The sequence below is a fragment of the Microchirus variegatus genome (assembly GCF_963457635.1).
Source record: "Microchirus variegatus genome assembly, chromosome: 19".
NCBI classification, from domain to species: domain Eukaryota; kingdom Metazoa; phylum Chordata; class Actinopteri; order Pleuronectiformes; family Soleidae; genus Microchirus; species Microchirus variegatus.
In genome coordinates this window covers 19,608,398-19,621,945 of record NC_139820.1, presented here as the reverse complement: position 1 = coordinate 19,621,945, position 13,548 = coordinate 19,608,398, and the positions used below count along the sequence as shown (strand labels likewise).

The window sequence follows — 13,548 nt, the reverse complement described above, 5'->3', positions numbered from 1 at the left end:
ACCCATGTTCCTCCAAAGTCCTCAGAGTAAAAGCACAAATACACAAAGATACCAGAGTCAAAAATAAACCGCATGACACACATATCTGCAAACAAACTCCTGGAGACATTCACTTTTAGTGCTTATTTCTCCATCACAATTCTTTTAAATCACTTTTTTTCTTCCTCCTCCTTTCCCTCACTTCTCATCTCTCGTTATACTAATATTCTTGATGCAAGGACATTGTATTAAGAAATATTGACATGCAGACATGCAGGATTATTGTTATGTTGTCAAGCGCCGTAGAGTTTATTACGATGTCCCATTTCACATCTTCATAAATCTATTTATATATAATATATGCCTGTATTTTTACCCTTGTGTTTGTGAATAAACTGAACCCAAAGTATGCTTATTTAAATCTGTAGTCCCTATAGGCAGGTGAAAGAAGACTCTAACAGTACAAGTACACAAATATACACAAGTAAAATGCACAAAGACAAATAATACAATAATACATGAGTCAAAAGAGGAATATTTCACTTACTTAATATTTCAATTAAGTAAAAAATCTATTAAAGCATACTGTCAGTATGCAATTACTTTAATATTGACTAAAAATATATAGTTATTACGTTATAAATGTTAAAGGCCTTATCAGATGAATTTCTACTTTTATTGTGGCAAATAGTGTCAGAACTAAATAAATGAAACTGCAAATTCAGGTGTTTTTAACTTTTGAAAATGGTGATGTTAAAAAAAGTTAAAAAGACTTTTTGAAAAGTTAAATTGCCATAAAAATTGTTGTAATAATTTTGTGGTCAACTCACATTCCCATCAGCCTCAGCTCTACTTTGTGTTTGATGCTATTAACGTGTGAAACACGATGAAGCTAAAATAATGGCGACACGCTCTGAAAGTGTTGTTTCTCATAAAATCCCCAAAACTAAAATCAGTTCAATATTAAAAAATGGTATTGAGTATTTTCCTGGGTGTCCATACTGAGTTTGAAATTATAAAATTATAGACTGCTTCTTCTTTTATGGTTTTTGACATTTTACTCATCAAAATGATTCCATTATACATTTCAACCACGATCTAAAGTGAAGTGTTACTCACGACATTGTTGTGTTCAGGCAGGTGGTTGTTGCTCAGGAGAACGTCCTGCTGCACCATCGCTGAGGGTCTGGGAGCAGGAGGGGGGGTGAAGTCTGCAGGCAGGGAGCCGGGACTGCCCATCCAACTGATGGAGTTACCTGCACAGAAACACAGCGCTGTCACTCAGAGTGTGTGTGTGTGTGTGTGTGTGTGTGTGTGTGTGTGTGTGTGTGTGTGTGTGTGTGTGTGTGTGTGTGTGTGTGTGTGTGTGTGTGTGTGTGTGAGCTCGTCTGAACTGCCCGTGACACAGAGTGGGTGTGAACCTTCATATCTATTTGGCAGCTTTATTGCCGGAGCTGTCGGCCGCGTGATGAATCACTGAGCTTTATGGGAAGTGCATTGATGCATTGATCCAGATTTTAGTGTTTGGACATAACGGGCTCGGCGTGTATCGGCAGCTTGATTGACAGCTGCTGTGATTGAGTGGCAGTGAGGGCTTTGCCCTCTAACTCCTCCCCTCCCACCTCAGCCTCTCGCATTTAGCCTCATGCTGCTAACACTTCATTCAGACAACGCGGCTCAGTGTGCACAGTGAGTGATTACTTCAGATTGGATCTCACTTACCACCTCTATATTTGAGGAAGATGCATGTCTAAAACACAATGTTGTTTTTAATCAGACAAAAGGCAGCAATGCACTCCCTGTCTTGTCTGCCAGAAAATAATGGGATAGTTCAAGTATTTTACGAGGCACAAAGTTGGCGTTCTACACAAGCTGACTGACACCTGCTGTATCTAGACCCCCGCATGCATGCTGAGTGAAAACGTGGCTCCGAGCAGGGACACTAGGATAAAATTGATTTCAGCCACTTAACTAAAGGCTCACTTTATAAAAACCCAGGCCAGCTTAAGTGTACATTGTCCTACAAATATCCATCAGTCCATTATCTACTACTTTATCCTTCACATGAGGGTTGCAGGGCTGCTGGAGCCAACCCAGCCGACATAAGGTGAAAGGTAGGGTACATCCTGGACATGCCGCCAGTCAGTGTGCGAAATACCCATTTGCTGAGCAATACTGTTTCACCAGCCCAGGTGCCACGCTGCAGTATTGGCTATTTTCATATTTTTTTGGAAACTCAAGATCTCGACTTTCCCAGGAAAAATATGAAAAAAACTAAATTTGAAAAAAAAAAAATGCCATATTTTTTTTTTTCCACACAAGTCACTTGCTTGCTGCAGCTGCACGTAGCACGGGTGCATTCAAGGTGTTTTTCGAGCATAGGAATTTACATACACGCCGTGCCATGCGGCGCATTAATCGTTTTTCTTCAATTATAATCTTTTTATGATCGTGAGAAGCTAAAATCAAAATCATAAATAAAATTAAATTAATCGTCCAGCCCTAGTTTAGACCCCCCCTCAAATTTTGCCTTTCAGGCTTTCAGGGGGTCTCGAGTGTTAATCAGGGGTGTCTAACCCCCCCAGACCCACCTGTATTTCGCACAGTGTCGCCAGTCACTCACAGGACCAATAACCACTGATTCACACACTCACACCTACGGTCAAGTTAGAGTCCAGATGTTTTTGGACATATGTGAGGAAACTGGAGAACCTAGAGAAAACCCACACACACACACACACACACAGGGAGAACATGCTAACTCTACACAGAACGGCCTGGACCGGGAAGCAAACCATCAACCTTCTTGCTGCAGTGCCAGTCACTGTGTGGCCCATCACATGATATTCACTTTTCGATAAATTGTTGATTTGGACGCCCTTCCACAATTGTGGTCCCTGATCTTATTGTATAATTATTGCCCTTCATCTGCATGTTGATAACTCCAAACAACATGCTGCCCTCTAAACTACATGAAAAGTCCCTGAGTAGACGGTCCTACTGACTTTACACACATCTCAATGCATTGGCGTATTTACACCAGCACTTAAGAGCGGAACTTGTACGGTAACACCAGCTATGAACCAGGTCTAAGAATCTCATGAATGCGTAATGAGTTCAGTTGAAGCTGTGAACATCACTGCAGGAGCCAACCACCCAGAAAGACTCGGCAGTCGAAGTCATCTCTGCTTATTTATTCCCTTTGAGCATTTCCTCAGTGTGTCTTCAATGGTGACACATTAACGCCAATTTAATCATTCTTTTCCTCAGAAACGTTTGCAAATTAGGCCTAATACAGAACAAAAAAGATGGATAACAATAGTTTTGGAAAGCAACTTTTTATATTCAAAACAATCCTCAGTTCAGATCATAAAAGGGTATCAAGCATTTGAAATGGCATCCAGTTCATCAACCAGAAGAAATCATAGCTGACACATTTGAATTCACGAAGGAGCAGTTCGGCAGTGGTTATTTGGTCTGATCTAAGAAAGATAGAAGATAATTCCAATGGCCCAGATACAGAGCAATAACCCCAACAGCCCTTTTTTTGGCATCTTCCAATATTGGTGTTCAACAACAATGAAGTCCACCCAGGAGGAAGTTCTGCACTGTCCAGACATCCTCAGAATCCTCTGGAAGATAAAGCAGCTCTTTCCAACACACACGGCAACACTGTACAGCATAAAACAATCCAGCTCTTATTGAAAAATGGCAGCGATGACCAACAACTGTGTCATTCAAACGTGAGATTTCCATCTCGTTCATCTGCCATTAGCACAGATATGTCTGCGAGCAATCTTGGAGCAGACAATACGTTAAACCAAATGAAGCTAACCAAATTATAAGAACATGAGTAATGATTAAAATGAGCCATTAGCCAAATGATTGAGTTTGAGAACTCATCCATAACCATCAGAAACATTAAGAGCATAAATCTTAACTCATGACCTCTAGGGCCACGGTATTAAGGAGGGGGTAAATGTGGCAATGTTTCTCTTCTTCTTCCATCCAACTGACCTCAGCCAGAACTCAAGAGAATGTCTGCATCTGCAGCATCTCAGAGGTGTGCGCAGATTAAAAGACGTCTTCTCATGTCTTCGACTTCGAGTGGACTCTGAGAAAAGAGGAAGTTCCAGATCACATCAGGACAACTGTGCTTGTGCCAAACATTGTGCCAAATCTGCGAAGAGGAATTTGCTGGGACACAAGCCACGATTTTGTTGAACCTGGCTGAGTCAACTGAGATGTATCTTTGGCTCAATCCATCCAGTCAATCCACCAACTAAACTCGGCTCTGTGGTTCTTTGTTACTGTATGTGCCGGGTGTTAAAGCTCACATAGAGTGGTCCTGTTGCACATTAACTTGTTTTTAGGGTCAAAAACCTCCTAGTTGCTGTAAACGAGCCGATAGAAATCCTCTTTTCTGACACTGTTCCTCAGCCGCGATATTTCAGACTCAACCCTCACCCCGGCTTCCCAACTGTCTTGTGATTGGCCAGTACCCGGAAGTGACATATTCAGCACACCCGCTCTCAGAAGCACAGCTCCCCCCTCTGGAACGGTGGATGCACTGCTCCTCATTATCAAAACATTTTAACAGTGTTTAAAAATAGCTTCTTCACGACTCCCCGCCGCAGTCCCTTTGACGACCTTTGACCCGGAGTCAGACCCAGAGTCAGAAGACACTGTCGCTCGTGAAACACCTCCACAACGGACGTTATTCTTCTTCTGCGATTCAATGTACGCAACCGGATGTGCCCGGACTAGTGCCCGGAGCAGGAGGATCTGCTGTTCAGGAGAACCGCTGTTTACGTAACCGGACCAGGTTTTTTCAGAGATCTCGCTGAGCCCGAGATTACAATAAAACACATCGTTTGTTTAGATCCTTCAGGGCTTCATAAACAAGGTAATGACGCAGATACACACTAAAAAAACAGCGTTAATAGGAACTTTAAGTGTCAGGGTGACCACGCACTGCACTTTGCAGTTCCGCCCTTTTGTTCCGTCTATTTTTACGTTATTTTGAATTAAATAATTAGAATTTGAACATTTGTGAATGAATTCAGAATCATCATCTAAGAATCAATGTTATTCCCCTCCCCTGACATACAGGGGATATGTGTATACACTAGTATACACTATGTTATACACTGGCATATACACTACCGTGTTTAGAGTCATTTTGGGCATTTAGTACGGATGAAGACATTTCCTGATTTTCAAAATGATAAAGAAAAATATTGTATTTGCTCTGTTTTGTGTCTGTGTTGCTGGGCCTTAATGCGTCTCCAGGTCTAAAAGCAGTTTCAGACAATTACCAGGCAATTTAAAGTGACACAATGTAAGATTTAAACCTCCAAATAACGTTTTCACGATTATTTTTGATGTAATATTATAACCAACACAGGATCTCATGATTGTTGTGTCGCCACAAAGTGCCAAACAAAGTGTTCCTTAGACCATCACAAAGTAATACTGTTATTTGCTTCACATTACTATGTCTTGGCTAATAAACAGTCTTAACTCGATAGTTTTTTTTCATAGCTATGTGTGTATATATGGTTAATCAACAAGAGGCTCCAGATGAAGCAGCACTCCCTTTATGGCCATTCAGGTGATACAGTGATTTAATGGTTCACACAGTAATCCAGGTCTAAACTCCAGAGGTAGCTGCTTGTTTTCCCAGGTTGGTAATTCATTCTTGACAATAACAGCATGGCTGAGGCCAACATTTTATACAGCCGGTCTATAATGTAGTGATATTACTGACACCTATAATTAAATGAAATGATGGGAAATGTCAATTCAGTTTAGAATGTGTGATAAATTACTGATCTAGATCAGTCATATGCAGAGATTGGGTCTGAACCCATTGTTGGGTCATGGAACGTTTGATTATTTTGTACAATATTTTACATTGTACAAACCATCACACTGACAATTTAGATCTCTTGTCACCCAGCAACACTCCTGTGCTACATGGAGGAAGTGATTTATTATGTCAAGACAGATGGAGGCAACTTCAACAATGCGCTAGTAAAGCGAGACGGCGCTAGTTAAGCCAGACCGGTTGACGTATGACTGAATTATTCAATTAATTATTCGAGTTATTCAATGGTTTGTTTATCTGTGCTGTTGCTGTATATACACAACCGCTCCCTCAGTCAGGTCTAAAGGTGCGTTCCATTTGTAGTTGGAACTTGGAATTTCCAACTTGGAAATCCAGAGTAACCTCAGCGACCCAGTCATTGGATTCCAGGACGGCTTCCACCATACAAGCACTACTATTTTTACAGTCAATAGTAATTAAATCAGTAGTTGTACTGTTTATTTTGTAACTATAACTGTAGACATGTTGCTACACTGAAAATACCATACAGTAGGGCTGGGCCATATGGCCTAAAAATAAAATCCCTGATTTATTTATAAAAAATTTGCTTCAGTGTCAGTTAATTAAACTATTCTACGTCCTCCATGACCGTAGCACAGACTCCAGTCGTGGACCAGACTACTGTGTTAAATATTGAGATTTTAGACATTTCCCTGATAATTGTCAGAGATTAACCCACCTTTTTGGGACTGTAAAATATTTTAAATGTCCTTGTTGCTGTAAACGAGCCGATAGAAATCCTTTTTTCTGACGCTGTTGCCCAGCCAGCCGTGATATTTCAGACTCAACTCTCTCACCCAGAAGACAGACTGTCTTGTGATTGGCCAGTGCCCGAAAGTGACATATTCAGCACGCCCGCTCTCAGAAGCGCAGCTCCCCCCTCTGGAACGGTGGATGCACTGCTACTCATTATCAAAACATTGTTTTAACAGTGTTTAAAAATAGCTTCTTCACGACTCCCCGCCGCAGTCCCTTTGACGACCTTTGACCCGGAGTCAGACCCAGAGTCAGAAGACACTGTCGCTCGTGAAACACCTCCACAACGGACGTTATTCTTCTTCTGCAGTTCAATGTACGCAACCGGATGCCCGGAGCAGCAGGATCTGCTGTTCAGGAGAACCGCTGTTTACGTAACCGGACCGGGTTTTTTCAGAGATCTCGCTGAGCCTGATATTACAATAAAACACAGCGTTCTCAGCAGTGGCTGAACTGTTTGTTTAGAACCTTCAGGGCTTCTTAAACAAGGTAATGACGCAGATTCACACTAAAAAACAGCCTTAATTGGAACTTCCGGTCTAGGTCTGATTTAACAATAACAAGCCCAAAATACATTTGTGTCCATCACTCCCAGTTCCGACTTCCGATTGCCGATGTAAATGGAACGCACAATAAGAGGACTGCTTGACAGAGCTGATTTTTAGCATTCAACATACAAATAATATGACATTATTTTCTTCACACACAGACCAAACAGAGAAAGAACAATAACATCAACACTCATTCACTCGCTACTTTGAACGCCACACGAGGGTCACCTGCAGTTACACACTGCAGCTTTAATTCTAAGTCATTATTGAGAGTAAAGGTGAACTTACGCAGGCAGCTGTTGTGGGTGAACATACGCTGCAGTCTCAGACAGTCCTGCCACTGGTTGCCGCTGCCTTCACAGTTGCACCACAGTGACACGTCAGCAGAGCTGTTACTGATGTAGTTTGGTGTCATGATGGTTCCTAGAAGATCCAACAGGGTCAAAATCAACCAACGAAATGATGCGTTTTTTAAGTAAAAGCATATTTATCTCTGTAAGACAGATGTTTATGTAAATGAATCAAATGACCACATGGGAAAAAAAAGACTGTCAGCCTCTATTAGCTTCTACACTTCATTTAACTTTGAGCGATTTGGCAGCAAAACGCAAATGGCTTCTCGTGTTATTTCTTTATTTATGTATGTATTTATTGCAAGCAAAGCTAAACTGCTGCATAAAACAGACCAAAAAAAGTGATATAGAATCTGTGACTGGACTGAAGGGACATTTTAAGTCTTAAAAATTGGGTTTTCTGCTGCTATAGTCTGTCCGCTCAATATTTGAATAAAGTAAAATCATTAATTCAACACCACACTGAAAAAGGAAAAGTAAATTTGCAACGTTTTGTACAAGTCATAGTGTTTGTTAAATTACAGCAGAACCTCCCACTGCTTTGAAACAAATTGTTTTCAGTATTTCAGTATGGTGGTACACGTTAATTAACACTGTTGTAAATGTGTCAGAGTTAGCATCTGCAGTCCCTGGACAGATGGTAGCGTTACACTGAGAACAACACCAGATTGAAAAAGATCATCCCTGAAGAGAAAAGTTAGAGGTTTTGGACGTTACTGCATTTTTATACCTTTTAAACGTGTTTTTCAAACATTATTGCTCTCTGCAAGTCAACAATTCATTTCATCGAATATAATGTTTTTTCCCTTTACGCACCTTTAAACTCGAAGCTCTCTAATTTATGATGTGCAAAATTAAGTCAACTAAATATGTTTTTGCATTTGACATAAATTGTGATTTTTTTTTAAACACTTTGCAAGAGAAATAACAATATTTAAAACATGTTTTTGAATGTACAAACATAAATATGGTTAAATGACAATGATTAAGTTGTCATTTGTACATTAATGCTTCCTGAAAATATATAGGCTCTTAAATAAATGTGTTTTATATGAGACAAGGTACGCTATCAGTCAAAAGTTTGGAGACACCGCAGAATGAAGGAACTGTTGGAATGTAAATGTTAATACAATGTAAATAGTCATGAAAATAAAGAAAAATTATTCATATGAGTTGGTGTGTCCAAACTTTTGACTGGCAGCCATATGGAGCTACTGGTTTCATTTAATGTAAGTGTGATATAAGGAAATAGGAAATAGTAGGAGCTAGAGTTAACATCCCACAAAAAAATTTCGAGTTTCCAAAAAATTATGAAAAAAAAATGTTTTTCAAATGTTTTTTTTTCACATTTTTTGTTTTACAACATGAAATGTTTAAGTGTTGTGCATGTGTGTGTATGTGTGTGTGTGTGTGTGTGCAGTATATTTCCATTGTTTGGTTCTCTGTGGCTGCCCGTGTAAATCTGTGGATTATGCAGGTTGTGCCTTTAAAATAGCTGAGGCTTAAAGCAAAGTCATCCATCATTGTCAGCGCTTGCAGAATCCACATTTCGTGTCAGCTGTCACGGCTTCTCATTTTCTATCTTGCTGCGTTTCCCCTCCACCTCTTCCTCTGTCAGAACACTTTGTTCACACACTGGCCACCATTACTCCCCTGCTCTGATCCTCTATCTATCTATAGGTTTTTATTCATATTTCAGGATCGTTCTGAAGTTTTATCGACTCTCAGAAAAATGTATTGAGACAAACATTTAGCTTTTGCTGTCGTGGTGACGCTTTTCTGGTTTTAAATGCAACGTTTAAGCCATTTCTGCAACAATAGTGGCAGAAACGGTGACCTCAGAGCACTGTCTAATGCAGTGGTCCCCAAACTACGGCCCGGGGGCCGCATACGGCCCGCCTCCACATTTGGCCCCGCCACCCTGAACAATACCAGAGACCATTGTGAGTTTTTTCTGGCCACGCGAAGAACCCAGAGAGGGTTAGTTGGTTATTATTTATTTCACAAATAGTGTTATTATTTATTTCCTGACTTTTTTCTGTGAAGATCCCAGAAAGGGTTATTCATATTTCCATTATTTGCATGTATTGGATGCATTCATTATGCATATATTTGCAAAGCATGTAAGTGTTTGTCCGGTAATCAGAAAAAGTTAGGAATCTCTACCTCGAGTTTGAAAAAATAGGGGCCCCCAAATAGTATCTCGCATAGGGCCCCCAAACAGCTAGAAACGGCCCTGCATATAATCTTGGCGACTCAGTTGCATCATGCAATGGAAGTAGTTTGATGCAACGCTGGTCAAATTGATGTTCCCATCCTGTGTCGGTCGTTACTTCTGACCATTTAAGCTCTTTTTGCTCAATTGCTCTGTAGCTAAATGTCTAAGCGTCGGATTCCATTTGTCTCACAATATGTACCTTGGATTGTAGTGTAGAATTTCACTTTCCATCACAGCTACGGTGAAACCTCCTGTGTTTTTTAAAGTAACCTCAAACAAAACCCGACAGGGTGTCAAACACTGTCTCCTCAAACCAGGTAAAATGCATCCTTTTGCTCGATCTAATTGAACGGCTCACGTTTCCTGCTTCCCGCCCTTTCCCGCTCCCGCCCACTTGCATTCCGTACCGATGAGTCCAGCATATGCTCGGAGGCAGAGGCCTGCTGAGTCTTTCAGACAGCCGCTGGCTGTCAGAGGGGATGGCTGGCAGTTACTGAGGAAATCAGCCAGTCTGGACCTGGCAACAACACAAACAAAAACTCAACATCAAACACAAGAAATGGGCAGGAAATTTGGGTGCGTGTGTGTGTTTATGTTGGGGTGCATTTACTTGCTTGTAAATTTAGGTGCAGTGGTTTCCAGTCTGTATTTATTCTACTGTAGTGGAATCATTGGCATATTTCACTGTTTCCTTTCTCCATCTTTTCTTAATTACCTCGTCACACTTTGGGGCCAGTGTCCCCCCGAGTCTATAGGTCTGTGGGGGGTTTATGTACATTTTTGAGGCCAATTCTTCAACCCTCCCCCCAGAGTAAATTACAGTTTAGAGTTTGTGTATACTATTTCTCACATACATCTACTTTTTCTGTCAGACCCCCCAAAAAACAGCTTTAAAGCAACACGTGAGACATAACATCTCACTAAAATGAATGTATTATATATTAAAACTAACAATTACTACTATTGCCATCATAAAATCCTCATCACACCAGAATTTCAGGTCATTAATACATTGGTGAGTTATCAGTTATAAGTCATGAGACATCTAATTCTTAAATAACTTGATGATGTGGACTAGTTGTTTTTGGGGTTTTTTGTCAGAGCAGCTTGAGCCACATGAGCCCGTCTTAACTGCCGGGACTTTTAATTCAATTTAACTGAACTTTAATTAGGTTCATTTTGGCCATCTGTGGATTTCTCCACACATATGGAACTCTTCTCTGATTCCACCAGCACTTGATTGAAAAAAATTGGCAACAAACTGTGTTGACTTGAACGTCATTCAGTCTCATTTTCAACTAAATATTATCTCATTTAGCCTCTTAGCATATATAGAAACTGTGAGTGGTGAGTTAGTGTGAATTAACAATCCATCACCAGTTTAAACTTGACAGTTTTTAACTTGAGACTCAACTGGTGTTTCATAGATCGATCAAAACAACAAAAAGACCTAATTTGATGGCGTCTGTTTGGGATCATGAGCTTCCACTCACTTCCTGATGAAGTGACTGATCCTCTCTGACTTCTGTCTTTTCTTAGTGTCTTTGTATTCTAGTACATTTTTAGAGTTGCATACGTGACACAACGCTCAGCTGTTGAACCTATGAAAAGCTCTCGGCTCCGCTAAACAGCTCGTCAATAACTTTATCGATACCAGTTTCAAAGTAAAAGCATTGTAGCGTTTCTGTGACCTTTATCCATTATTTTTTCTTAACAAGGGGTTTAATGTGAAATATTTGCAGGACCAGTGGGTTCGTGGATTCACACCAACAAGTGTTCAGCAAAGATTATTATTAGATTAATAATGAATAGTCTATTTAACTATTTTGATAATCTACTCAGCAGTTTAAGTGTTTTTTTTAACAATTAAAACAAGCTTTTGGATTTTTCAGCTTCATAATGTGAATATTTTTTGGTTTCTTTGCGCCATATAACAAAGCACAACATGACATTGGAGAAAAGTGCGATGTTTCGAAACACTGATCAACAAGTACTCAATTAATCGAGAAAAAAAATTGACCCATTAATTGGTTTAAAAATAATCATTAGTTGCAGCCCTAATACAGAGGAGCGTTTGGAGCATTTAAAAGTTCATTATTTATGCTGATTTTCAAAGGAAAACCTTCTTTAAAACACTCCAACATCTCTGCAAAGAGTAAAATGTCAATAAAAGGCGACTAATGAAACAACGTACCCGTGTTGATTCAAATGCGAAAGTCAACAGTTTTCAGTTTAAATAAGTAAATAAGTGGTGAGCTTGAATGTGTTTCCAAGGATTAAGGGACACTATGATAACTGGGTGTGAATGGGAAAACGAGTTGTGTAAAAAGAGTGTAAAAAGCTTTGTGTAGTAGTTCAGAAAAGTGCTACATAAATACAGCTGATTTACCACCACCACAGATCTGTGCTGTCAGTCATAACTGTTGAGTATCAGGCGTGTGCGTTTGTTGCTAACGTCTGACCTGCAGAGGTCGTCACGGCGACAGAAGCTCTGCTGGTGGAGGCAGTTGGGTTGTTGTCCCTCCATATCCTGGTAGGAGCAGGACGGTACAATGGTTTTCCTCCTCCTCTCACCGCACAGCGTGTTGGTGCAGGGGCAGAACAGAACACCCAGACTGTACTCCTCAGGAACCCTCTCCAGGAAGCGCCGCAGCGCCCGATGGCACTTGTGCTGGTTGCAGCGGCTGGACCCGGGAATCCGCTTCGTGCAGGCCAGTACGTACTCCGATCGCAGGGAGCCACACTTCTCATACAAGCCACAGTCCTGTGCTGCCTTCAGGCACTGGTTCTCACCGTCCAGGAATGATGAGGCTGAGGGGAGGGAAAAAGATAAATTAGCAAAACTAGTGCAGTGCCCGTAGGAAATATGTATTCCTGTAGTGGGAGCTGAAGAAGATTTATGGTGATGCATGATAAGGAGCGTAAAGGCTAACATAATACAAACACTGTGCAACCTCATTAGCCATAACGCAAATGTTGCATTAGCGTAGCTAGCCTAGCATTAGCATAGCTAGCTGCTAGCTGACTGTCAGCCACTGGCGTACACACACCTGAACAAAAAGTACTGAATTGTTGCATTTTTGTGGAGAGGAAGCTTGGGAAAATATGTATCTGTAAAAACTTATCATTTTTGTCTGAAGAAAATTGAGCTTTACGTACACTTTAACATATTCTGTGTCCCAGCATTGACCCTGAACTCATCACGCCCACCCTCCAGGGTCAGGGTGTGAGAGAGTGAAGGCGGGTCCAAATCTGACAGCTGCTCACTATCATGATTATGTATTGATTGCTACATATTGATTGATTGAGTCTCTTTCCTTGCTTGTATTTGTATGAGTGCTGAGACAGCTATAGAGCTTTCTGCCATTAAATACCCCACGTGTGACAGTGATGGATGCTGATTTAAATCACGTGGATATAACAAAGGCTGTTTGAGACATTTTCTGGTATAAACAGTAACCTTGTCAGAACCAGCAGTCCTCATGGAAACCAATCAGTTAGAACCTCATCGTCGATGAACTGGTTAAGTTAAGGGCATTAGTTAAAGCTGTCCAAATGAATGGAAGTCAATGTAGAAGTGTGTGTGTGTTTTACCTGCCACTAAAGAGGCCATGCGAGTATCCATCAGTGTGTCGTCATAGGGAGAGATTTCCAGCTCATCCTCCCCTGGAGACAAAGAACAAACACAAACATTAGCAAATGTCTGACGTATCAAAGTCACCACAGTAGCATGAGAGGAACACATCTAAGACAAACGCTGAACCACTGAACGCAAACAGGAATAATACTGTTTAAAAGGCA

The 13,548-nt window shown here is 40.7% G+C and overlaps 1 protein-coding gene across 1 annotated transcript in view; it reads right to left on the bottom strand.

Annotated features, from left to right (window-relative positions):
* Nucleotides 1-13,548, bottom strand: part of gfra3 (GDNF family receptor alpha 3) — a 55,190-nt gene that overhangs the window by 6,971 nt on the left and 34,671 nt on the right. The window contains exons 3-7 of the mRNA XM_083906028.1: nt 13,342-13,413; nt 12,210-12,558; nt 10,155-10,264; nt 7,465-7,599; nt 1,099-1,235 (exon numbers count right to left, since the gene is read on the bottom strand). Coding sequence (XP_083762154.1) covers nt 1,099-1,235; nt 7,465-7,599; nt 10,155-10,264; nt 12,210-12,558; nt 13,342-13,413 — 803 coding nt within the window. The remainder of the gene's footprint in view (nt 1-1,098; nt 1,236-7,464; nt 7,600-10,154; nt 10,265-12,209; nt 12,559-13,341; nt 13,414-13,548) is intronic.